The sequence below is a fragment of the Lynx canadensis genome, chromosome C1 (genome assembly GCF_007474595.2).
Source record: "Lynx canadensis isolate LIC74 chromosome C1, mLynCan4.pri.v2, whole genome shotgun sequence".
NCBI classification, from domain to species: domain Eukaryota; kingdom Metazoa; phylum Chordata; class Mammalia; order Carnivora; family Felidae; genus Lynx; species Lynx canadensis.
This window is the reverse complement of record NC_044310.1, coordinates 28,970,124-28,996,289: the sequence shown is the minus strand read 5'-3', so window position 1 is coordinate 28,996,289 and position 26,166 is coordinate 28,970,124. Positions and strand designations below refer to the sequence as shown.

Below are 26,166 nucleotides of genomic sequence, written 5' to 3'. Positions count from 1 at the left end.
TATGAACGTCTGACTATATGGGAATATGTCTTAATTTCCATACCTAGAAATTTGCTTCATTCTTTTTTTATGAAGCTGTATAGCATTTCACTGCTCGGATGTACCATATTTTATTTTTTTATAAATTCAATTTTTTTGACAATTACTTTTTAAATGTTTATTTATTTTTGAGAGAGAGAGAGCATATGTGTTCACGGGGGAGGGGAAGAGAGAGGGAGAGAGAGAATCTCAAGCAGGCTCCCTGCTGTTAGCAGGAAGCCCCACCTGTGGGTCTCCATCCCAGATCAGGACCTGAGCCAAAATCAAGAGTCAAAGGCTTAACCAGTTGAGCCACCCAGGCGCCCCACCATATTTTATTTTACCAGCCCCCTGCTTACAGACAATTAGGTGTCCTCCACATGCGAATTTCTTTAAAAAAAAAAAAAAAAATTACTGACAAGGACACTGAGGTCCATTGAAGGGAAAAACGTTGTCAGAGGTCACGATGAAAGCTAAAGACTCAAGTTCCGGTCTCCCAGCTCCCATCCACGTTCTCCAACTACTCAGTCCACCATGTCCCTGCCTGTCCTGCCCGCCTCATAAAAGCCCAGAAAGCCGGCCTCTTAACCTCAGATGCCAGAATTTCTGGACGCCCTCTAGAGGCACCTGCAAACCGCTCGGCCTCGCTCCGCCACACCTCCGGCCAGCAGGGGGCACTGCGGCGATCTCGACAGCACGGACTGTGCTCTCCTTGTGAGGCTCCCTTTTCTTCGAGTCCCAGAGGCACTTCCGGCACCCGCGGAACTTTGGTGCAGCCGGACGCTCAGCGCGGGGCGCGGGCGCGCAAAGCGGCGGGAGTCGTTTCCGGCCGTGTCGGTGGTGTGAATCGAGGTGCAGCGGAGGACGAAAAATGGAGACAATTCTAGAGCAGCAGCGGCGGTATCATGAGGAAAAGGAACGGCTCATGGACGTCATGGCCAAAGAGATGCTCACTAAGAAGTCCACGGTGAGTGGGGGCCTGGGCAAGGGCTACGTCGAGGCTGGGCCCCGTTCCGGTGTTTAACCTCGGGGAGCTTTTTTTGGCCCTCAGACCCTTCCCGCTCCGGGCCTCCTGCTCCCTCCAGGGCTCCCTCTCCAAGCTCCGCCATGGTTACCGCCCGCGGAGGCGCCGCGCTCCCCGAGGCCTCGGCTACAGCCGCTGGGACCTGGGCGGGTAAGCTCCGCCCTCCGGCGGCCTTTCCACCTTCAGAATTCCGACTAACGGCATCTGTGTCACCGTTTGCTTTTCTTCAGCTCCGGGACCAGATCAATTCCGACCACCGCACGCGGGCCATGCAAGATGTGAGTACTGCGTTGTCCGCTTCTCTTTGGGTCGGGATGAGCTGGAAAAGAGAGGGGGAGGCGGGGTGCGGGGTCCCAACATGAACCTTGGCCGAAGGTAACCACCAGACTGACCGGTCGTGGGTTGTCTGCCTGGAGATGTCCTCGCGGCTGCCAAACCCGAGGATACTGAACTGCGCTTCCTCACTTCTGTGAATGGGGACCTTTTATTCATAGCATCCCGTGTCCCATGATGTGCAAAGAATAGTTAAGTCGGTGGCCCAGGCACAAAAGGTACTATCCCTTCTCCCCCAAAAAGAATGCTCAATGTTAGTGTTTTCCCCTCAAGGTATTGTTTTGAAGTATTTGAAGTGTTTTTCCCTACCAAATTGCATTTACTTCGTTCAGTTTCTTACTTTTAGAAAGTGGAGCAAAATCAAAATGTTGATTAACTTAATGCAACTTAGTTGCTCATTTAATGCTGAGTGATAGGTAAATGAAGGTTCATTATACTGTGCTCTCTTCTCTTGCATGTATTTGAAATCTGTTTAGAAATGATTGAAAGACCTGGGGCGCCTGGGTGGCTCAGTAGGTTGAGCATCTGACTTCGGCTCAGATCATGATTTCACGGTTTGGTTCATGAGTTCACACCCTGCATAGGGCTCAGCACTGACAACGTAGAGCCGGCTTGGGCCGCTTGGGGTTCTCTCCTCTCCCCCTGCACCCCAACTTGTACTCTCTTGCTCTCTAAATGAGTACATTTTTTTTATGGGGCGCCTGGGTAGCTCAGTCAGTTAAACGTCCGACTTTGGCTCAGGTCATGATCTCACGGTTTGTGAGTTCAAGCCCTGCATTGGGCTCTGTGCTGACAGCTCAGAGCCTGGAGCCTGCTTCGGATTCTGTGTCTCCCTCTCTCTCTGCCTCTCCCCTGCTTGTGTTCTGTCTTTCTCTCTGTCTCTCAAAAGTAAATTAAAAAAAAAAATAAAAATTTTTAAATACTTAAGACATTTTTTTGTGTGTGAACATTTATTTATTTTTGAGAGACAGAGAGAGGCAGAACATGAGCAGGGGAGGGGGGAGAGAGAGAGAGACAGAGATACAGAACCTGAAGCAGGCTCCAGGCTCTGAGCTGTTTGTTAGCACAGAGCCCGATGCGGGGCTCAAACTGTGAGACCATGACCTGAACTGCAGTCGGATGCTCAACCGACTGAGCCACCCAGGTGCCCCTAAATAAATACTTAAAAAAAAAAAAAAAGATTGAAAGACCTAATCAGAGTTTCTCGGTGCAGGAAATGATTAGTATTATTAGCTCCTAGTTCCTTATCTAAATTCTCAAATCAAAAATACTGTGAAAATGGGGGTGCCTGGGTGGCTCAGTCAGTTAAGTGTCCAAGTCTTTTGGTTCAGGCATTATTTCACAATTCGTGGGGTCGAGCCCCTCGTAGGGCTCTGTGCTGATAGCATGGAGCCTGCTTGGTTTTCTCTCTGCCTCTCCCTCTCCCTTTGAAAATAAATAAACTTGGGGCGCCTGGGTGGCTCAGTTGGTTAAGCTGCCGACTTCGGCTCAGGTCATGATCTCGCGGTCAGTGAGTTCAAGCCCCGCGTCAGGCTCTGTGCTGACAGCTCAGAGCCTGGAGCCTGTTTCAGATTCTGTGTCTCCCTCTCTCTGACCTTCCCCCGTTCGTGCTCTGTCTCTCTCTGTCTCAAAAATAAATAAAACGTTAAAAAAAAAAAAAAAAAGAAAAGAAACTTTACAAAAAATATTGTGAAAACAAAAGAGTTTCTATGTTTTTTGGGTGGGGATGGGGACCGTATTATTTTTTTGTTTTTTAATTACTTGGTGGCAAAATCTGATCTGAACAGATAAAAGGCTTTTTATGGCCTTTATCCCACTTAGTAAATAATGCATCGTTTTCATTGCAGGATTACTAATATGTGTTCCAGATGCCAGTAGGGATGTTGCATAATATGTAATCATTTTCCAACTTAAAATTTCCAAATTCTGAAGTGAAATCTGGTCCCAAAAGTTTTGAAGAGGGAACTGTGCTATCTTGAGTTTGAATCCAAAGTAAGCTGTGAGATTTTTACTTAGCCTGTGCACTCAGTCAAGCTTTGTCAAGTAGTGAAAGTCCTCTTGAGCTACCCTCAAGAGGTAGGGAACTTTTATTTTTGAGGGTGGGAACTGCTGTTTAGAGGGTGACACTCTTATGTGATTCTCTGACTCTTCCAGGGAAAGTTAAGTATCAGTAGGATGTAAATATAGGAACACTCCACCCTTCAAAACGTGTCACTTAGGTAGTCTTCACCTTGACGTGTTTTAAAAACTAAGCGGGAACAGCGCTGTCAGTTTAGGGTACCAGAAAGCGCAGGAACTTTTACCACCACATCTCTCAAGGTTTCCCTGACCTTTGACTAGTGGGCCCTGTTGGTTGCTGAGCCCTGTAGTTCCAGATTACTGTTCTGATGGGTTTTGTGTTTGCCTTTCAGAGGTATATGGAAGTCAGTGGGAACCTGCGGGATTTATACGATGATAAGGATGGGTAAGTGCTAGTCCCAGCTAGTCCAGAAGTTCATGCCTCTGAGGAGCCACGATTAAAGGACTGATTGTGTGTACTATGTTCTTTGGATTTTTCCTGAAATTGTAGGTTACGGAAGGAGGAACTCAATGCCATTTCAGGACCCAATGAATTTGCCGAATTTTATAACAGACTCAAGCAAATAAAAGAATTCCATCGTAAACACCCAAATGAGGTATGGTACTTAGAAAGTATTTTTTCCAAACCTGCCCGAAAAGCACACTAAAGGAAAGGTGTAAAGAGAATAGAGATGTGCCATTTAGATGTCCCTTCAAAAAAGAACCTGCCATTTAGCTGCAAGCAGATATTTAGCTGACATCCTACAACTCCAGTGCTTTCAGTCTCCCCCTCATCTTTAGACCAAAGCCATACTCTTCCTGGATATCCCCAGCCAGTGACTGAGCACAGTGAGGGTACTGTGGCCTGGCTATTTCCATCCACTGAGAAACTCTTGGAATGAGTAGTCTTTGCTCCACAGCTCCCCATTGGGAGGTTAAAGACTTTGTCCTGTCTAAATCACAGTGTAGGCTCTCCCTGCCCAATCATGCTTTGTTTTGTTTTGTTTAAGAATGGGGGGTGGGGGGGCAGTGCCTGGGTGGCTCAGTCAGTTAAGTTGTTTGTTCCCTTGATGGAAATAAAGAAGAAAGAGGTAACCCATATGCAGTGGAAAATGGGTTTTCGTATATGTAGCTTTTCAGGTGATAGTGTATATAGGTAGGAGTGTTCCGTGAGTGGTAGAAGTTAGGTGACTGGGGTTTAGGCAAGAGATAAAACCTTGTGATTTAGATCTGAGAATTATCTTAGATATGATGGTTGAAGCCATGAATCATAGAGTTCTGAGAAAGAGACGCAGTGTGAAGGTAGAGGTCAAGCTTTTCCACGTGCCTTGAGGGCATACCGATGACAATAAGGTACCTAAATGAACCGTGTCCTGGGAACACTTCTATCACAGAGGTCAAACAACAGCTCTAGGTAGTGTGTCTTACTGAAAAGCTAAGCAAAAGACTTTCAGAAAGGAGGCCACTGGCATCACTTGTTGTTGACCGTTAAGTGCCAGGATTGCTGCTTCATCAAAGTAGTGGGAATGGAAATCTGGTCACAGGGGCCAAAAGTGGATCACGGGGAAGCAGAAGTATGGATTGGGGAACAGGCATTTATTTATTTATTTATTTATTTATTTTTTTAATTTTTTTTCAGCGTTTATTTATTTTTGAGACAGAGAGAGACAGAGCATGAACGGGGGGAGGGGCAGAGAGAGAGGGAGACACAGAATCGGAAACAGGCTCCAGGCTCCGAGCCATCAGCCCAGAGCCCGACGCGGGGCTCGAACTCCCGGACCGCGAGATCGTGACCTGGCTGAAGTCGGACGCTCAACCGACTGCGCCACCCAGGCGCCCCAAGGGGGAAACAGGCATTTAAAAGACTGGCAGAAAAAAAGAGGAGAGACAGGAGGGTCATAAGGAAGACGTGCATGTTTTAAAGGAGCAGGTAGAGAAAGGAGAAGACTGAAAGTACCAGAAAGAAGACATTGAAGTTCAGGGGTAGGAGAAGAAGGTGCTTTCTCACACCAACATAAGTCTTCCCACCCTTTTGAAGTGTAGAGTGTAAAGTGTTTTGCCATCCAAGAGACAAGACATGAGTACCATTCTGATGTATTAACCTTATTCCAGCCCTGGTAGAAAGATGATAAGGAATACATAGTTTCAAAAAATGTTGGAAGGATGCCCAAGATACACTAAGTGGGGGGAGAAAAGGTCCAATTATGTGAAAAACCTTGCACATGCCTGTGTGTGCTTGTACAAATGTGTATATTTAAATATATGGAACAAGGGTTTCCAAATTTTGGTGGATATATTTGAATCCTCTGGGGATCTTGAAAAAGTGTTGCTACCTTCCCCACCCTTCTGATTTAATTGGTGTCAGGGGCATCAAGATTTTTTAAACCATTCCCCAGGTGATCCTAAATGTTCAGCAAAGTTTGGAAACCTATAAAAAGGCCTCTTGGGAGGGACTCCCCGGTGGCTCAGTCGGTTGGGCGGCAGACTTCAGCTCAGGTCGTGATCTCACGGTTTGTGAGCTCGAGCCCCAAGTCAGGCTCTGTGCTGACCACTCAGAGCCTGGAGCCTGCTTTGGATCCTGTGTCTCCCTTTCTTCTCTTTGCCCCTCTCCCGTTCGTGCTCTATCTCTCTCTTAAAAATGAATAAACAGTAAAAAAAAAAAAAAAAAAAAGGTCTCTTGGGGCTCCTGGGGGGCTCAGTGGGTTAAGCATCCAGCTTTTGATATCTGCTAAGGTCATGATCTCACGGTTCATGAGTTCGTGCCCTATGTCAGACTCCACACTAACAGCGTGGAGCCTGCTTGGGATTCTCTGTCTTTCTCTCTGCCCCTCCCTCACTTGCTGTCTTTCAAAATAAATAAACGTTTAAAAAAAAAAAAAGGAAACATCTCTTAATAGTGCTTACCTATTTTCAGCAGAATTAAAGGGGGATTTGGGGTTTTCATTTTTTTTTTTTTTAATGTTTATTTTTCAGAGAGAGAGAGACAGAGACAGAGAATAAGCGGGGGAGGGGCACACAGAGAGATACAGAATTTGAAGCAGGCTCCAGGCTCTGAGCTTTCAGCACAGAGCCCAACATGGAGCTCGAACTCAAACTGTGGGATCATGACCTGCATCGAAGTTGGACACTTAACCAACTGAGCCACCCAGGCACCCCTTCATTTTGAGTTTTGTTTTTTTTTTTTAATTTTTTTTTTTTTCAACGTTTATTTATTTTTGGGACAGAGAGAGACAGAGCATGAACGGGGGAGGGGCAGAGAGAGAGGGAGACACAGAATCGGAAACAGGCTCCAGGCTCTGAGCCATCAGCCCAGAGCCCGACGCGGGGCTCGAACTCACGGACCGCGAGATCGTGACCTGGCTGAAGTCGGACGCTTAACCGACTGCACCACCCAGGCGCCCCCATTTTGAGTTTTTGTGAGCAAGTGTTACTTTAGCAGTTTTTAGTCAAAAGAAAAAGCGAGGTAATTGGAGAATAGTAGACTCATAATGAAAACTCAAGTCTAAAGTGTCAGAAGTCCAACTTTCTGTACAGCCCATTTCTGTGACGTTGCAATTTTTTTGTTGAAAAATCCACGTGAATTTTTCTCTTTTCTCCCCTCAGATCTGTGTGCCAATGTCAGTGGAATTTGAAGAGCTTCTGAAGGCTCGAGAGAATCCAAGTGAAGAGGCACAAAGTAAGTAGGATTTACCCTTTCCCTCTAGCACTAAACAAAAGTGCAGGTTAATGACAGAGCTCAGATTTTCACCCAAAGCCCCAGAGAAATTCATAGCCAGGGTCTCTTGCCGGTTTTCTCTTTGCTGGTTTCTGAGCTGTACTAACATCCTAAATTGGCCTTGGAGAAAATACTGATTTTTGTGCTACCCTAGCTCAGATTCGCTGACCTGGAAAATTGAAGTTTGTTCACTTCGTGAGTATAGGGAGGACATTTGGGTGAAGGGCTGTGTCATGAAACAAAGAACTAGCAGTCCGTTTGAAAAGCCAGGTCCAAGAAAGTGGTCTTTAATGTCTGAATCACTGGTATCTTTGATACTTTCAGATCTGGTGGAGTTCACAGATGAAGAGGGATATGGTCGTTACCTTGACCTCCATGACTGTTACCTCAAATACATTAACCTGAAGGCCTCAGAGGTAGGACCTGGGGGGTTATGGGGAGAGTGGTTCTGATTCTACGGGGGAGTCAGGACATCAGGCTGGGGCTCCTGGACAGGAAGCAATTAGATTATCTGCCTTGTGTTTTGTAACCATTATGTAAATCTTAAAGAGGTGATGTGCTTTCTTGGAATGAAATAGTATTCAAAATGAAAAGTTTCTATAGTGAACACAACGAGCATTTTATTTTATTTTTATTTAAGTACGCCCTACACTCAACTTGGGGCTTGAGCTCATGACCCTGAGATAAGAGACGCGTGCTCTACCAGCTGAGCCAGCCAGGCACCCCAAGCATAGTATTTTATTAATGAATTTTGTTGCTTAATATAAGCATGTTTTGCTTTTGTAAATATAAAAAAAAAACTTTTTGAGGAAGCATGCATGCGTGCGTTTGCGAGATGGAGAGGGGCAAATGGAGAGAGAGAGAGAGACACTTAGGCAGGCTTCACACCCAGCATGAGATCATGATTGTGAAGTCATGACCTGAGCCGAAACCAAGAGTCAGACGCTTAACCGACTGAGCCACCCAGGCACCCTTAAAGTATATTTTTTTTAAAAAACTGAAACAGAGGGGGGGCGCCTGGGTGGCGCAGTCGGTTAAGCGTCTGACTTCAGCCAGGTCACGATCTCGCGGTCCGTGGGTTCGAGCCCCGCGTCAGGCTCTGGGCTGATGGCTCAGAGCCTGGAGCCTGTTTCCGATTCTGTGTCTCTCTCTCTCTCTCTGCCCCTCCCCCGTTCATGCTCTGTCTCTCTCTGTCCCAAAAATAAATAAAAAAAAACGTTGAAAAAAAAAATTAAAAAAAAAAAAAACTGAAACAGAGGGGTACCTGGGTGGCTCAGTCGGTTAAGTGTCTGACTCTTGATTTCCACTCAGGTCACGATCTCAGGGTCATGAGATCAAGCTCCACGTTGGGCGCTGTGCTGAGTGTGGAGCCTGTTTGGGATTCTCTCTCTCCCTCTCTCTCTCTGGCCCTCCCCTGTTTACACAGATTCTCTCTAAAATAAACATAAAAAAAAAAAACCCTCAAACACATACTGAGCTCCTGTGTTAGATGCACATAGTACTAGGTATATGAAAAATATAAAAACATAATCTGTGCCAGTAAAGGGTTACTTAGTGTCTTTTATCACAAGAGTTGAGACTGAATGTGACAATCTCAGAAAGTTCACAAGGAAGCGTATGATTAAGTTCCTTATGGGGTTGTGAGGAAATGTCCCAAAAGTTCAGGGACTGTACTTTAAGCTCCGTGAGGGCAGGTCCTGTACCTATTTTGTTCTCGTTTGTATCCATGTATTTGGTCCAAAGATGCTTAATAAGTGACTGTATGAATGCACAAATGTTACCTTCAGGACCTTAGTTTAGGCTGTAGTGGGTGTCAGTTTTCAAGTGCCTCGCATATAGTTAGTGTTTGACAAATGTTTCTTTAGTTTACTGTTTGTTGATTTGATCTTTATTTTGCAGAGTTCATTTCGTGTCTGGTGGTCTACTCAGTGCTGTGGAATTAACAGCCCACTAGTGCAGGAATTAAATGATGGGGAGGGAAAAGACAAAGATGAGCCGGGCCTTGTTACTTTGTTAGCACTCAGTTTTGATCTTCATTTATTGGAGACTATAGCATAACTTGGTGCAGATACCTAACTGAATCTCTTGTCATTTCTCCTTTCAGAAGCTGGATTATATCACATATCTGTCCATCTTTGACCAATTATTTGACATTCCTAAAGAAAGGAAGAATGCCGAATATAAAAGGTGGGCTTTGCCAGCTGCTAGGCTCTACTGGATTTGATTAGGAGGTTATTTCATGTAAAGATTGGATGGCAGAGTTTTGCATTTTATTGCCTGGAACAAGGACACAAACGACTTCCAGGTTTATTGGAGGATACGGATTTTGAATGACATAGTCTTTTAAGCATTTGTCATACTCTGGCTCTAGGAAAAGATGCATTTGTTGGCACATCTGGGATCTTATGCCCATGCTGTTCTTAAATTTGTTTCATTGTGGAAGGAAGTATCATTCAGGAATCTGGGTCTTTGGAGTTTAATAAGAAAAAGATGAGAATTTCTCATTGTGACTGAAGTGAGGTGCCTGGTTCTGATGTATAGATGGAAAATTTTGTTTGTGGTTTTATGCCCCGGGTTAGTGATCTGTACTCCTTCCTCTCTTGTTTTTTTCTTTTACTTGAAATCTTTTGTGTTAAGATTTTAGTGTTTGAAATTATATCATGAGAATGAAATGAGGTCAGAAAAGTCAGAATCAAGATTATAGGAAAAAAGTCAATTGCAAGCCCCTTCTAAAATTTAGTATTACTGCTTTTAAAAACTGGTGTTACTAGGATTATGATTGTATTTTACGGGACATAAAAAATCTATGCAAAACATAAAAACTCTCATTGCTTTCTCTGTATTGCTTGTTCCTCTGTAGATACCTGGAGATGCTGCTTGAATACCTTCAAGATTACACAGATCGAGTGAAGCCCCTGCAAGATCAGAATGAACTTTTTGGAAAGATTCAGAACGAGTTTGAGAAGAAGTGGGAGAATGGTACCTTTCCTGGATGGCCGGTGAGCTTCAGTGGGGTTGGGAGAGGACAAGCGCAGGAATTGAATTAATTATTGTGCTTTAATATTGATCCTCTATCTTAGGGCATTAATACCGATCCCTCAGGATCAGTTGTAACTATGAGGTGTCCTTTGCCAGTTATGTCAGGTTTTCTTTCCATGCATACTTTGGGAATGAGATTTGTCAGGGCCTCCTTGCCATTGGCTGAGCTCAGGATTTTCACCGTGTCATTACTGCTGGGTGGCTCCTGTTGCCCAGAAACTGAAAAGATTATATGCTAGAAGTCTGTACCATGTATTTTCACTCCTGATGATAAACTTGAGTTCTCCTGAACTCTGAGGGAGAGAATGACCATCTTTCTTTGGCTCTGCTCTTACGGGAATTTGATTCCTAGTCACACATGTGTACCAGGAGGGGACCATCCACCACCTGGTAATTTAGATAGGTGTCTCCTTTGCCTTCATTCTAAACGTGGATCTTCCTGTTCTTCTTGCTAGAAAGAGACCAGCAGTGCCCTGACCCATGCTGGAGCCCATCTTGACCTGTCTGCATTCTCCTCCTGGGAAGTATGTTTTCTTTTTATTTTTTTTTAAGTTTGTTTATTTATTTGGAGAAAGAGCATGCACAAATGGGGGAGGGGCAGAGAGAATGAGATAATCCCAAGCAGGCTCTGCACCATCATCACAGAGCCCAGTGTGGGGCTCAAACTCCCCAACTGCAAGATCATGACCTGAGCCAAGATCAAGAGTCGGACACTTAACCAATTGTGCCACCCAAGCGCCCCTGTTTTCTTTAGCAACTGTACTGGTCTCGCCTGTTCACTGCTCAGAAGAGCCACTCAGTCGTCTTCTCTAATGCCGTGAACCTATTATGATAAGACACCAGTTCCTGGCACCAGGCATCTACGAAGAATGTGGAAAGATAACGATAGAAAGAAAAAAATTAAGCCAACGACTTTGAAAAGTGTAAAATAAAATAATTCTAACTATATTAAACTATAGCGGAGGTAATCACTACCAATATGATTACGTATGAACTTGACCACAGAGTCAGTCCTTTGGAGAATTTGAACTTACTGCTAGGTTTTGGCTATGGAATGTGTGGTTTTGCCACAGCTTCAAGAACACCCGCACACGAGCCTGCGAACACCTAAGTTTGAGCCTTTTGTTGTTTCTCAGAATCTGTTTATATAAAATTGTAACTTGTCTCTTTTTTATGTAGGAGTTGGCCTCCCTGGGTCTGGACAGATTGAAATCTGCACTCTTAGCTTTAGGCTTGAAGTGCGGTGGGTAAGAAACTGCTTTTTCTATCAGAACTGTCTCATTTTACTGTGTGTTTGCACAATAACTGGCTCTGATTCCATTCTTTCCTGTCACCGCGCACTGCAGAAATATGCAGGCCTATATGATAAAAGAACTCTGAAATCTTTTGCTCCTCCCGTCTCCTTAGGACCCTAGAAGAGCGAGCCCAGAGGCTCTTCAGCACCAAAGGAAAGTCCCTGGAGTCACTCGACACCTCCCTGTTTGCCAAAAACCCCAAGTCAAAAGGCACCAAGCGGTAAGTAGCTGGTGTGGCACCTCGGTGGATAGTTTTAAAATTTTCCCATGCAGAATTTTTGCCACAGCAGCCTGTTTTATCGCCATTATTGATTCAGAGAGGTCTAGTTTGCCCTTTTTTCCCTGCAAACGGCAGTGCTATCGTTGTAAACCAAGGACAGTCCGTACTCCACTGATTGAGAGTAGGTACTTTTTGTCACCTCAGGAGGAGATGGAGGCTGAATAGGGTCGGGAAATACTCTTCTAAGTTTCTTTTGGCTCTTGACAATTGAATCTTTTTTTTGAACTGAAGTATAGTTGACCCTATGTTACATTAGTCTGAGATGTGCAACCTAGTGATCTGACAGCTCTCTGCTTTTTTTTTAATTTTTTTTTTAATGTTTCTTTATTTTTGAGAGAGAGCATAAGCAGGGGGAGACACACAAGAGAGAGAGGGAGACACAGAATCCGAAGCAGGCTGCAGGCTCTGAGCCATCAGCACAGAGCCCAACGCGTGGCTTGAACCCACAAACTGTGAGGTCATGACCTGAGCTGAAGTCCGACGCTTAACCATCTGAGCCACTCAGGCGCCCCTGACAGCTCTCTGCTCTATGCCATGCTTCCCACAAGCGTACCTACTGTCTGTCACGTTACAACGCTGTTGCGATGCCACTGACTATATTCCTTATGCCGTACCTTTTATTCCTGTAGTTGAATCTATTCTCGAGCCACATGCTTGTACAGGGTATTTTTTAAATATGAGTTTTTCGTAATGCTTACAACAACTCTGAAAAGTAGTTATCCCGATTTTTTGCAGATAAGGACTCAGAAAAGTAATGGAATGTGCCCACTATCTCACAGTGACTAAGTAGCAGGGTCAGGATTTGGGCCCAAGTCTGCCAATCCCAGAGCTTGCCTCCTACACCACATTTCTTTTGTAGATTATGATGATGGAAATTTAAATGTCTCCATGTGTTTTTCACCTTCTAGAATGAGGTCAAAGAGGAAGCTTCTGAGCATTCCAAGAAAGAACCTTAATACTTTTGTCAGCAAGTCCTAAGTTGAATAGAACATTTGCTTTCACAGCATGACATTTGTCACATGCTTGTAGTTTTTAATGCACCCTTGGAATAAATGTTCCCAGATACAGGGGATAAGGCATTGGGCAAAAGAACTCTTGAGTGATATGGCTTGTTTCTTGTTTCCAGCGACACTGAGAGGAACAAAGACATTGCCTTCCTAGAAGCCCAGATCTACGAATATGTAGAGATTCTTGGGGTAAGCAATGGACTCTGCTGAGAGCTATAAGATACAAGATATAGGAGTCAGAAATGTGAATTCTTAGTTGTTTTTTTTAGGATCAAAAGAGAAAAGGGTAGATGTTAAACTACTTCAGCAGAAAATAGGGTTCTCTCAGGGTACTTGGGCCTTTAGTGAAGTCCCCTCTGTTCTTAAGTGCCTTTTGTTAAGCGATATTTCCAAGGCCAAGCAGAGAGAAGAGACTCCCCTCTCAGTATAGTATCCAGAATGTTGCAGGTTCTTTGCCTGCATTCCAGAATATACCTAGAAGATGACCCAGGAAACAGAAGGCAAGTAGGAGAAAAATCTATTTATAACAGTTTAGGTATGATTTTTACTATGAAAAGGCCTTACTTACATATTTAGAAGATTATAAGGAATTTGCTAGGGTTAGAATGTTAGTGGTACAAAGCTGGCTGTGAACTGCATCTTGAATATTCTTTCAAGAAAGGGCTGAAGGGTGAGTTGGAGTAGAAAAAGCCCTAATCAAACCCAGAATGCTTTTCTCAGAAAGGAGGAGAAGGGAAATGACTCTTTCAGAGAAGAGAAGGTAGACGAAAGGGCAGCACTCATCCAGAGAAGGTCAGGATCTCTGGGAGTCCTGCAGAAGACCAGCCTTTTGGATAGTCTCTGCTTTGTATAATTGTCAGCTGCTCTCAGAGCATTTCCCTATACAGATGCTCAGATCGCCTTTTGAACAGGTGGCTCTGACTCAGTAGCTTGTTTATATGTCTTTGTTGCCATGGATGTTTTCATTATGCTCTTGTTTGAGGACCTTGCATGTAATAGCTGTAAAACTAGAGTCACCTGTTGGTTCTCAGCCGCTTTCAGTAAAAGGGTGGCTAGGTCTTGGAACCTGGGACACTGCTATTCCCCGCAGTGAACTTGGGCTGTGCTAGTATGGTCGGCAGTCTGGGTTGCCAGTCCTCCAAAGATGATTGGGAGGCTAATTTGTACCCATGACATAAGGTGTACACACGACTTTTTACTTTCTCCCTCCTTTGAGAGCACTTTGGTTTCCCTGCCGGCAGATGGCACCACTCTCTAGACTTCCAGTCAGAATGGTTTTCAGAAGTTGCTCTCAGTGTGTAGTGGTATGATTTTTACTGTTATCTCAGCATTTATCGATACCTGTTGGTTTCCAGACATTGTACTAAATCCATGGGTACAATAGTGAATATGACATGGCTTCTTGACCTTGAAAAGCCCACTTTGTGCTTGGGGGAGACGAGTAACTGCAGTGTGATGTGATGTGTGCTGCAACACATTGAGACTGCATTTTCTGATTAGAAAGAGGGAGAAAAAAATGTTCTAGGAAGAGGAAACAGTAAGGATTAAGGTAAAATATCACGAAGAGGAACTAGATGTTAAGAAATAATGAGAAAATCAGTGTGCGTGGAGTGTGCCTTATAAGGGAGGGAGTGGTCAGGGAATAATTTGGAGAGTTATGTTGGAAATTTGGACTTTGTTCTTTAAACAGTAAGAAGCCAGTAAAAGTTTTTTTTAAGCAGAGTGTACCATTAAGTTCTTTTTTTAACGTTTGTTTATTTTTGAGAGAGGGGAGTGTGAACAGGGGAGGGGCAGGGAGAAAGGGGATCAGGGGATCCGAAGCAGGCTTCATGCTGACAGCAGAGTCTGACAGGGGCTCGAACTCACAAACGGTGAGATCATGACCTGAACCGAAGTCCAACGCTTAACCGACTGAGCCCCCCAGGCACCCCGGGTGTTTTTGGTTTTGGTTTTGTTTTTTAAGCACATAAATCTGGGAACAAATGGAATTTGGACTGGAATGAGGAGAGAGTTAGGGCAAGTTAGAAGGTTGTCATCTTGACGAGGAAGGAGAAGAAAAGACTGGGTAAGGAAATATTTTTAGATACAGAAAAGACTTCTTTTTCTGTTCTGTGATCGTCTGTGGCCGCATTGAGTAGCAGAGGCAAGTGACATAAGACCTTTGACTTTTTCCTTCAGGATCAGGAGAGCCTATTGATAAAGAGTTCTGATCTGAAGGCAGGACTTGCCTGTTATTATACAAGCAAGAAAACCGTATCCTTGGATGTGAGGGATCAACAAGGTTGTAGGAAATTAGGAAATTGCCCTTCTTGTTCTGCACTACTTTTTCTCACTTCCCTCTTCATTTCTGGACCTGACTTAGGAACAGCGACATCTTACTCATGAAAATGTGCAGCGCAAGCAGGCAAGGACAGGAGAAGAGCGAGAAGAAGAAGAGGAAGAGCAGATCAGTGAGAGTGAAAGTGAGGATGAAGAGAATGAGATCATTTACAACCCTAAAAACCTGCCCCTGGGCTGGGATGGCAAAGTAAGTTCAGCACTGCCCCCTTCCTGTTGCCCATTCGGGATGCAGACGCAGACACTAGTCTAATACTGATTCTTATCTGGTCTCTTTCAGCCCATTCCCTACTGGTTGTATAAGCTTCACGGTCTAAACATCAACTATAACTGCGAGATATGTGGAAATTACACCTACCGAGGTCCCAAGGCCTTCCAGCGACACTTTGCTGTAAGGAATTCAGAGCCGTTTCTCCTGGAAATTGAAGTATGAAATATGCAACTTTCAAAGAGGATAGGAACAGCCCGAGAGAAGCGTTAGCGTCCAGAGCTTAAGGGAAGCAAGAAGGAGTGGATCTAAAGTCAAGCGTGTGGCATTTGACCTTTGGCACCACACTAGCCTAGCATTACACCTAAGATGGCTTCTGGAGGCATTCTGCCACTTGCTGTTTGAACCTCATTTCCGTTTCCCTTGCTGTTTCTTATACTTCTCATATCTTTCTGCCAGCACCTTAGGCCATCCTCTGACTCTTTGGTCATTTCTCTACCCACTGCTAGTATACAAAACCAGAGAAAGGACTGACCGCCTCCTTTTTTGTGTCTTAAATGGGCTTTTGCGTCTTCGAAAAATAAGAACTAAGAGGATAACATTTATCAAGCAAGTTTTGAGACAAGGCATTATCTGGATGGTACTCCAGTGAGTGGATTCATCCTTGTTTTGTTTCTGTCTTTGGTTTCTAGTACTTGGAAGGAAATCTTACAAATGGAAAAGATTTGCTAGGCCAGGGTTAGAGAATTCATATGAACTCCTCTCTCCCTCCTTCAGACATCCATACTAATTGATCCTGGGTCTTTTCTGTTGAGCCCCTGAGTAGTCTCTGAGTCTTTCTCAATATTACCTTCAATGCGTTGGAATTGACACCCAGGAGAAAGCCCATGCCATTTGCCGTCCCCGAGCCCAAATTGTCATCGTCTCTCCCTGTTCTCCTTCACCTCCTTGCTTACTCCTGGTAAGCAGCCTTCTTTGCTTACAAAGGTGACGCTGACCCGCCATCAGTAACGCTTACTCATGCTGGTGGTGGGAGTGCGTGGGAGATGACTGGTTAATTAGAGTTGTGCTGTTTTCTGTGGTCTTGATACAGGTTTTATCTGGACCACTATTGGATCTGGATCTAGAATGTCGGTTTTATATATCAACCCCGTGGGGAAAACAATGCAATGCTGCTTTGAAATAACTTCCTCTTCTCAGTCATAGGCAGCTGTTTACAAACGCAAACTGCAGAAGGAGTGCTGCCATTACATGGAGTCTTTGACATGGGGTCACGTTAGGGCTTCTGAATAGAATGGAGTTTGTATTCTGTGTTCATTTATTCCCATTTCACATTGTCCTTCCACTTCTCTCTTCTCCCAGGAGTGGCGTCACGCTCATGGCATGAGGTGTCTGGGCATCCCAAACACTGCCCACTTTGCTAACGTGACACAGATTGAAGATGCTGTCTCCTGTGAGTATGCTTTATTGACTGTTTCCCTAGGCCACACCAAGTGGCCACCCCTCCACTTCCCTGCCCCAGTACCTGGTGTGTCCAGGTCTAAGGTTAACAGCTTGTGGACTTGGAGAAGTTCCTACAGTGACACAATAGCTACATTTTTGACTGTGGCCTTTGAACTCCTCTGTATGTAATATGAGTGAATGGGTATGTATCTTTTTCTGAATTAGTTTTAACGTGTTGAAAACTACAGATATGAAAGACAAATAGAAATAGTCCCAGCTTATTCCTGAGGTGACAGGGCAGATACACAGAAAAGTGGTAGCAAAATACCTTTTGCAGAAAGAACGGAGTAAAGTGCATGTCAGAAGATGTGCTGTTAACCTTAGTCATGCTCCCTGCTTTGCCTGGCAGTGGTATCTTTTCCTGCCATTAGCATCACTCACAAAGAAAGGGGTACTCCCCCTCCACTCTGAAAGTTCTGGTAGTCCCCCTCGGGATCACGTCACACTACTCAGCTGCTTGGCCAGCTGACTCCTTTGGCCGCATACCTGAAGTTGTTCACATCCACTGCAGAGACACATTAGAAATGACCTTCTAGAGGTACCTGGGTGACTCAGTCAGTTAAGCACCCATTCTCGGGTCATGGATCTCACAGTTTGTGAGTTCAGGCCCCACGTTGGGCTCTCTGCTGTTAAAGCAGAGCCCACTTCAGATCGTCTGTTCCCCTCTCTCTCTGCCCCCTCCCCGCTCATGCCCGCATGCATGCTTACTCGCTGTCTCTCTCAAAAATAAACGTTTTAAAAAAAAAATAGAAATGACCTTCTAAAGAGCTCCCTGAACAGTGGTGACTGCACTTACCCCCAGTGAGCATTGAAGGACAAATATCATTGTCAAAAACGTATTTTGTACACCTGAAACTAATAGAACGTGTATGTCAATTATACAATTATATTTCAGTAGTACAAAAAAAACCAAAAAATCCTCCCTGATCCTGCCTAGCCTGTAGATTCTGGGGACTTTTTCATTTAGTGTTATATGTGCAGTCAGCTTTGGGGACTTCTCACTGTCTCGTTTTTCCTTATTCGTTTACAAGTCAGGATCATACAGTCTCTCCAGAATTATGAAGTGCCTCGTTAGCAGATCATCACATTAGCTTCTAATTTACTTTTCATTTTTGCCCTTTACTTTGTTGGGATGAAATTAAAATAGTAACAGAATCTCATAGAATTATAACTGCATTTTGAATGCAGTCTCATTTTTAGATGTATTTTTTGGCTGTGCACCACTAATAAATACATCACAGTTAATTTTTTGTGTATTTTTTTTAATGTTTATTTATTTTTGAGAGAGAGAGAGAGCATAAGTGGGGGAGGATGGGATGGAGGGGGAAGAGGTGGCTCCATGCTGACGGCAGAGAACCTGATGCAGGGCTCAAACTCACGAACCACGAGTTCATGACCTGAGCCGAAGTCGGACGCTTAACTGACTGAGCCCCCCAGGGTGCCCCTGTGTATTTTATGTCCCGTAATTTGCCTGAGTTAATCTATTATTTCTGATACCTTGAGATTGACATTGACATTATTTAAGCTTAGGGTCATACGAACTGCTAAAACAAAAGTGAGACTTTTATTTTGTTCCATGTTTGTTTGTGTCACAGATAGTATGTATCCTAAGCATTCTCTTCAAGTCTTATGTTAAATAGAAGTAGGTGAGGGGTGCCTGGGTGGCTCAGTCAGTTAAGCGTCTCGACTAGGTTCAGGTCATGATCTCATGGGTTCGTGAGTTCGAGCCCCGCATCGGGCTCTGTGTTGACCTCTTGAGGAGCCTGGAACCTGCTTCAGATTCTGTGTCTCCCTCTCTCTCTGCCCCTTCCTCGCTCATGCTCTGTCTCTGAAAAGTAAATAAACATTTTTTAAAAATTAATAGATAAATATTTAAAAAACATTTAAAAAAAATTTTTTTAAAAAGGTGATAAGCCATTCTTACCTGCTGGCTGTTGTGTTTTTTTGTAAGTTTTTATTTATTTTGAGAGTAAGAAAGCATGAGAGGGAAGGGGCAGAAAGAGAAGGGAGGGAGAATCCCAAACTGGCTCCACACTGTCAGCGTGGAGCCTGACCCAGGGAGCCCCCCTGAACCGTGAGATCATGATGTGAGCCCAAGTCGGATGCTCACTCAACCGACTGAGCCACCTAGGTGCCCATAACTGGTTGCTGTTTTTAAAGGAAATGATGCTGCACATCCACACTGATTTTTAAGATTGGCTCATGGTTTTATTACCACATTCCGCAAGAGAAAGATGACAACATTTTTCCCACTTTTTCTTTTATGGGCATTGGATTAAACCACATTCCTGGATTATTTCGTACTGGTGGTGGATATTCTTTTAATACACTTATTTATCCTGTTAGGATTCTGTTTAGAAGTTTTATATTTACGTTCAGTAAAAGATGTGCTTCTTGTTTTCCTTTGAATCACTTGTCAGATTCAGGGATCAAAACTGTATTCGTAACATAAAGTGGGTGGGATTACACACTACATTCTCTTGTCATTTGAAACTTTATACTTAAATAGAGGTTACTTCTTCATACAAAGGGACAGCCAGAGAAGATTCTTCAGTTAATAACCTGTACAACTCCTTGATTTATGACAGAGTGGAAACCAAGTGCTTTATTTCTCTTCTGTTTTATTTTCTTTTTCCTGCCAATATTTTTCGGTAATGTTACATATATTTTTTATTGTTTTAAGTCTTTAGACAAGAATTTTCTTCTCTTTGTTTCTTTATTCTTTCTAAAACAGGCATTTAGAACTCGATGTCGTTCTTTTAGGAATCCATTAGGAATATCCATTAATGATACGTTTGCTTTTTATTTTTTAAAGTTGTAATTTCTGATTAGAGTATTTTTAATTGTATTTGGTTGAGTACCTTTTAACTCCCTTTTATTTATTCCTGTATTTCCTGGCCCATGCAGTAAGATAGAGAATTTCTGCCATTAGAATGTATTGTATTTTTGTGTTCAAGTGTGTAGTCTGATTTGTTAAAGATTTCTATAGACCCAAGAAGTGCTTCTCTCCATCTGTAGGCTGTTTAATCTTGCAATGTTCAGGTCCTTAAATTTCATAATTGTATTTATTTCACATTCTGATAGGGATATATTGACATTCTCAGTTATAATTAAATTTGTCTCCTGCATTTATACCGATTTTGTATGTATTTTATGTTGTTTGAGCCACATAAACTCAAATTGTATTATAACTTTACTGATTACTTCTCTTTTTTTTTTTTTTTTTTTTTTTGGAAATTCCCTTTATCTGATGGCTTCTTTGTTCTTTTGTGATGGACTTAGACCGTTTCCCAATTATCAGAATTTTGGCAGCAAATGTGGGCCATTTTTACCCTAGTCACCAATACTCATCATTGTATAGGCATAGGAATATTAAGTCTTTTATGCTTCATTGTATTAATTGATCTGTTTGTACTTAGGTCCTTTGCTGGAAAGGTTACCTTGTTTTTTAGATTTCTCATTTACATGGATTAAATAGTAGACTTATATCTATTCCTTTTAGACAGATATTCTTCTAATATTTCTAACTTTCAGGTTTCAACTAAGTGTATTTCTATTATTAATTTTTATTAGCTATTATTAGCATATATTATTTGGTTGAATTATAAGAGTGATCATATCTTGATGACCTGAAACACTGAAAATGTTATGCTTATTTCTTACTCTGTGATTCAGTCAGTAGAATATATTCTGTGTTCTTAATCGTACCCTGTTTATCAATGTTTTTACCACTTCGTTTATAAAAAGTGGCTTTTCTGCTTTCAGATTCATGTCCTCTCTTGTCATGATCTTTTACCCTAGAACTTGGTTGACGGATTCCGTCAGGTTCTTTACATTTTGATACGTTCTGTTTCAAGGGTAAAGTTGGTTCAGAACCACATTCCTAGTGTAGTTTTGTGTGGTGGTTAAGAGTGCAGACTCTGGAAGGCAGCCTGTAAGTGTTCAAATCGTGGCTCCGCCACTTGCTAGCTTGTGGGACACTGGGCAGGTTACCTCTCTCAGTGCCTCAGTTTCCTTATCTATAAAACGTGGCTGGTAGTAGTATGTCTACTTGACAGAGTCGTCTTGAAGGTTGAGCCAGATATGCAGGTACGGTGCTTACAACCATGGCTGATGGCCGTGCCGAGCTACCCAGTGAGGAAGCACAAACTGCCCCCGCCCTCGTCATCTCCACTTGCGGGGGCTCCTCTGCAGGTCCCACGAGAGGGGTCCAGTCACCTCCGTCTTTTCACTCAGGGTTTGATTTTGCTATTGCTAACTACCGTTTATCAAGTGCTTGCTGTATGCTGGGTAAATGGGAGATGTTTTACACTCCCTAATCTGTAGAACAACCGGTGAAGTAGTAGGTCACCTGCATTTTCAGACAAGGAAAGTTAAGTAACTTTTTCAAGGCCCCGTAGTTTATAAGTGGAAAAAAAGCCAGGGATCAAACCCCCTTTCCACACTGCCAAAACTGCCTCCTTCCAATCAGCTTCAAGTAGGGTTTTTTTTTTAAAGAGTTGATCATTGGGGCGCCTGGCCGGCTTAGTCGGAAGAGTATGTGACTCTTGATCTCAGGGTCATGAGTTCGAGCTCCATTTTGGGTGTAAAGATCACTTAAATAAATAAAATTTTTTAGAAATTAAGAATTGATCATTAATTTGATTCCAGAAAGAAATGCCATGAATTCTCTCCGTGGCCATACTAGATTTTCAGAAAAATTTATTTTTTTCTAGAATATGGTTGGGAAGTTCATGATGCTTCCGTTGCCCGAATTATTTTCAGAATTTATCTCTTTATTCAAATGTCTGCTTACTCAATTTCTCTCATACACGTTTTTATTACTGGCACTTCTTTGGTTTGTTGTATCATTTCCATCCATCATGACTTCCCTTGATATTTTTAGGTTCTGTGTATGACATGAATAGTGTTATCTCTGCCCCAATATCACTGTCTTTTCACTTTTTCCCCCACCCTCTGTTGATCATTCATAGATTTATTACAAATTTATCATCACTTCTCCCCTTCTTTTTCCCCCGGGCATTTGTACCTTCTTTTGAGTATCCCAGGTTAACTCTCTGGCTTCCTTTCAGACTTGCAGGAACAGATCAATGACTGGATACATACTGGCTCCCACAAGATCGTGACAGGCTTTATCTCTGGTGTCTCACTAGTAGTAAGCAATTATTGAATTGAGGTTAATTCTATTGTGTAAGGTTTCTGTAGTTTTTCTTCATTTCCTGCTGGCGGTTTTATTAAACCTGGGTTATCCTTTTTTTTTTTTTAAGATTCTGAAGTAGACATTTTAGGAATTTTTGGTTATAAGGAAGAGAGCCTATAAAAGTGAACTCCATGCCCCCCACCCTGAATATGCCTTTCTCTGTACATACACCTTCTCCTTTTTCTTGTATTTTTTAACCCGAGTTCATATGAGGGCAACTGTCGCCCTTGCTCCGATGCCCTCCTTCAGCCTGCCATCGCCCAGCTTGGTCGGCGTCTAATTGTCCCCATTTCTAGTACCGGGGACAGACAATAGATGGATGCAGCCGGGTCTTGTGCCATCTGTAGTCCAGTCAGCTGGGTCTCCGGTAGTTAGCAAAAGTGGTTACTTGTTAGATACACCAAGAAGATGTGTTCCCTAATAAGGTGCTGGTCAGGGAAGTAACCGTTGGCATAGCTTTTACACTGGATCCACTTGCTGATCTTTGTTTTAGATCATTCTGTGGACATTTTTCTTCTGGAGTTTTTAGCCAGGAGAGAGGGATTCAGCACCGTCATTTAAATTACAGTTCTTTTTAGGGCGCCTGGGTGGCTCAGTCAGTTAAGCGTCCGACTTCGGCTCAGGTCATGACCTCACAGTTCGTGGGTTTGAGCCCCGTGTCGGGCTCTGTGCTGACAGCTCAGAGCCTGGAGCCTGTTTCAGATTCTGTCTCCCTCTCTCCTCTGCCCCTCCCCTGCTCATGCTCTGTCTCTGTCTCAAAAATAAGTAAACATTAAAAAAACTTTTTTTAAATAAATTACAGTTATTTTTGTTTTTTAAGTTGAAGAAAACAACGGCCAAGAAAGAGCCCTGTGAAATTGCCCCCAGAGATCTCCATTATTTAGGTGGGTGGTCACCACTGACCAGTATTCACTGGATATAACTCTACCTGAGAAACTAACAGCATCAGGTTCAGTTATCATGTTGTTTATGGTAATAGCATAAGAAATTTAAAAGCTGTAATGACCTCTGTGGACATTGCCTATGAGAGCAGTTGCTTTGCTAGATCATGATATTCTGTCTCTGGCTTTTTATTGAGTGGGCTATGTCCTCAAAAACAGGAAATTGAATTTGTTCACCTATTAGCGAATCCACACTGGTTCCCAAAGGTAACCCCATTCTTTTCTAATTGTTTTTAGATGCCTCTGAAGAGTAATATCCCCCTTACTGCTCCATAGTTTCCTACATCCATTTTTCTTTTCTTTCTCGGAAAAAAAAAAAAAATCATGACAACCGAGAGAAAAATCACCATAGCATTTCTAATCTCCAATATTTCACTGTCTTCTGGGTTGGATTCCTGAATGGCCTGGAATAGAACCTGACAAGACCCTGCCCTGGGTCCTTGTAGCACATGATAAATTTTCTGTTCATTTATGATATGCTTATTATCTGAGCCTGGAGACTTCAGTTAATTTAAAGCAACTAGCAAGGAGGGAAAAGATGATGAGGTCGGTATCTGTATACCAGGCACAGAGCTAAGCACTTTCTCCTTTGTTGTCTGTCTCATCCCCCATATAAGGCATCAATTTGTTCTATGTGGTATTTCTTTTAATCTTGTCAACTTTAGAGTAGCTCTGCTTGGGAGATGTGAAAGCATACAGGTATCGGATAGTTGTGCCTTTTCTGCCCCCCCCCCCCCGGTAATATTTTGTCCTCTCCCTCAGTGGACCTGTCCTAGCTGTCCCATGTAGACCTCTGTTCTGAGAAGGCACCTTCTGGCAACAATCTTAACAGAGTTACAGCTCTCTCTTCTGGGTTAGTACCTGTCCTGCTGTGTGTACACGTGTGCTTGCTCCCTCAGAAGCTGTGATAGTTTCTGGAAATGTTTGCTACTGTTCATCTTCTTTAAGATAACTTGTTCTTGAACTGTCAGAATTCTTATTTTCATGTCTCCAGTGTTTGTTGAGCCATCTTATCGTTCAGATTCTTTGGCCATGATATTTCACCTTTTTTTCCTCCTCTGAAGCTTCTCAGATCTACAAACCAGCCTTTAAATTAACATACGTGACCATGCCTGGTGTTCCCTTTCTCTTCTGTAATGAACTTTAAGACCATAAGGTCATGTTCTCCGATGATTCTCATAGGCTGTACCACATTAACTTCTTCCTCGGAGGGTGTATCAGTTCTCTATTGTAAGAGGGCTGTGGTTTTGTTTGATCCAACTTGTCTTTTACAGCAAAGCAAAGATCATGGTAAGTTTTGCCACGGAGGAGCTTTCGTCTGTGGGTGGTCCAGAACTGAAATTCTAGTCCGGGGAAGGCAAAAAGTCTCATCCAGGGGAATCTTAATGGGGACAGGAATTTTGTAGCATCATGATGTTGTCTGCCTGATGGATATTCAGGCCACTCTTGATTGCTGTTCATTTTTCATCCTGCAGTGTGGGCCAAGCTGAAACTGCAGAAGGCATCAGAGAGATGGCAGCCTGACACTGAGGTGGGTGCTAACGTGGCATTGGGGATAGCATCAGGTGACAGCTCCCTCACCCTGTGGGAGGCAGGCAAAAGGTGGTCCCCAGTTCACCATAGTAGCGAGTATTGGCCAGAAGTGCCAATATCTGTGAATTGGCTCTTCATATGTAAACCTAATTTATTTGTGATATTAAATGTGTGTCCCGAGGCGGGTTGTATTCTGCTTCTGAAATTTTGAAGCGGCAAGCACGAGCACCCAATGTCTTGCCCTGCTGTGAGGATCCATAAGCTAAGAAGTTGTGAACCCGTATCATAGGTTAGGTCTCCTTCGAGGAAAGCATCTAATGAGAGATGACCCTCTCTCGTGCTCACGGGGTGAGGAGGCACCCTTATTGGTCTCGAGATAGTCCTCCCACAGAGCACAGTTCAGGGATGAGGAATGATGTGTGTGTGAAGTGAGGTAGCTGTTCCCTTTCTCTGGTTTCCAATATTCCTTTTTTTTTTTTTTTTTTTTGGTAGCAGCAAAGCCATCTGCAGACTGTAACGTAGAATTCCAATACATAAGATAAAATAAAGGAGAACTGCACTGGAAATGAGGAAGCTCAGCCTTCTTGGCCTCCCTTTCAACTCCCCCCCCGCCCCCCAGTGGCCTTTTGGGCAGACACTGAGGGTTCTTGGGGATCCTTTGCGAATTGTTGTCTTAGGTCACCCTTTCTCAACCAGGGTACATCATCTTAGACACACAGGGTGATTTGAATGAACTATTTTCTCAGGTATCCCTGGGAACTGCTACCATTCTAGTCACCTAGGATGTGTTAGTTTATGACACACAATGGAAGCCTTAGGACAGTCGGGTTCAATCGCCTTGCAGATCCCCAGAACCCCAGGTGAGAAAGGCCGTCTCAGCTGAATGCCATGAAATCAAGCCAGGGTGAGGTCAGGTGCCCAGAGGCTAGTTCCAAGCATTTCTCCCAGGAGGTATGGCTAACAGTGTGCCCCTGTCCTTTCAGGAAGAATATGAAGACTCCAGTGGGAATGTTGTGAATAAGAAGACATATGAGGATCTGAAGAGACAAGGACTGCTCTAGTGTTCAGGGACGTATCTCGGCTTTCGGGCTTGTCCAGGCTTACCTGAAATCTGCCTTTTCTATTTCTCCCAACCAAATGCTCATAAAGACTCTGCTACTTAGTCTTAAGGTCTAGTGTGCATCTTGGGGGGAAAAAAAAGCAAGGCATGCTGGCAGATTGCAGGGTTAAGATGTGTTTTATCTTTGTTTTATATTAAAAGATTCTGTCAGAAAATAAACCCAGCCCTTCTGAATGTGTCTTGTTCTAAAGCCCAGGATTATGGACTAACCTAACTAATCCTTTTGTTCTTAACACTTCCCTACCTCTTTCTCATCAACTTAAGCAGCAACTGAGGTTTGATGAGCACTGGTTAATGTTACATTTATTATGTTAGGTAGGTCTAACCTAACTTCTTCCCCACCCCCATTTGCTGCCATTTCCCCAAATGCACATTACCGCAGGATAAGCCCTGCCCTTAGTTGAGTCAGCCATTTATGCACGTAGTACGGAAAGGTGGCGAAGACGAGCCAGGGCCTCTCCTCAGGACAAGGTTGCGGAACCACGATTTGCCTTTTGTATTTGCATAAAGGAAGGAGTTGGGCTGTTGTGGAATGGGCCTGCAGCCCTGCCCCGT

General features: G+C 43.4%; 1 protein-coding gene across 1 annotated transcript; it reads left to right on the top strand.

Annotated features, from left to right (window-relative positions):
- Window positions 1-775: 775 nt before the first annotated feature.
- Window positions 776-25,789, top strand: SF3A3 (splicing factor 3a subunit 3). The gene is made up of 17 exons (XM_030324138.1): window positions 776-985; window positions 1,273-1,320; window positions 3,787-3,839; window positions 3,945-4,050; window positions 7,037-7,109; window positions 7,473-7,564; window positions 9,253-9,335; window positions 10,009-10,147; window positions 10,643-10,711; window positions 11,367-11,434; window positions 11,595-11,702; window positions 12,889-12,958; window positions 15,132-15,296; window positions 15,387-15,497; window positions 16,677-16,767; window positions 24,434-24,489; window positions 25,475-25,789. Exons 1-17 carry the CDS (start codon window positions 890-892, stop codon window positions 25,550-25,552), a joined length of 1,506 nt encoding a protein of 501 aa, XP_030179998.1. The 5' UTR covers window positions 776-889; the 3' UTR covers window positions 25,553-25,789.
- Window positions 25,790-26,166: the final 377 nt, after the last annotated feature.

What these genes read in the sequence shown, in the direction of transcription:
- SF3A3 (XM_030324138.1), top strand. Translation starts at nt 890, where the DNA reads ATGGAGACAATTCTAGAGCAGCAGCGGCGGTATCATGAGGAAAAGGAA. An exon ending in AAGTCAAAAGGCACCAAGCG is followed by an intron (nt 11,703 to 12,888) that starts GTAAGTAGCTGG and finishes TCTTGTTTCCAG; the next exon opens with CGACACTGAGAGGAACAAAG. An exon ending in GATGGCAGCCTGACACTGAG is followed by an intron (nt 24,490 to 25,474) that starts GTGGGTGCTAAC and finishes CTGTCCTTTCAG; the next exon opens with GAAGAATATGAAGACTCCAG.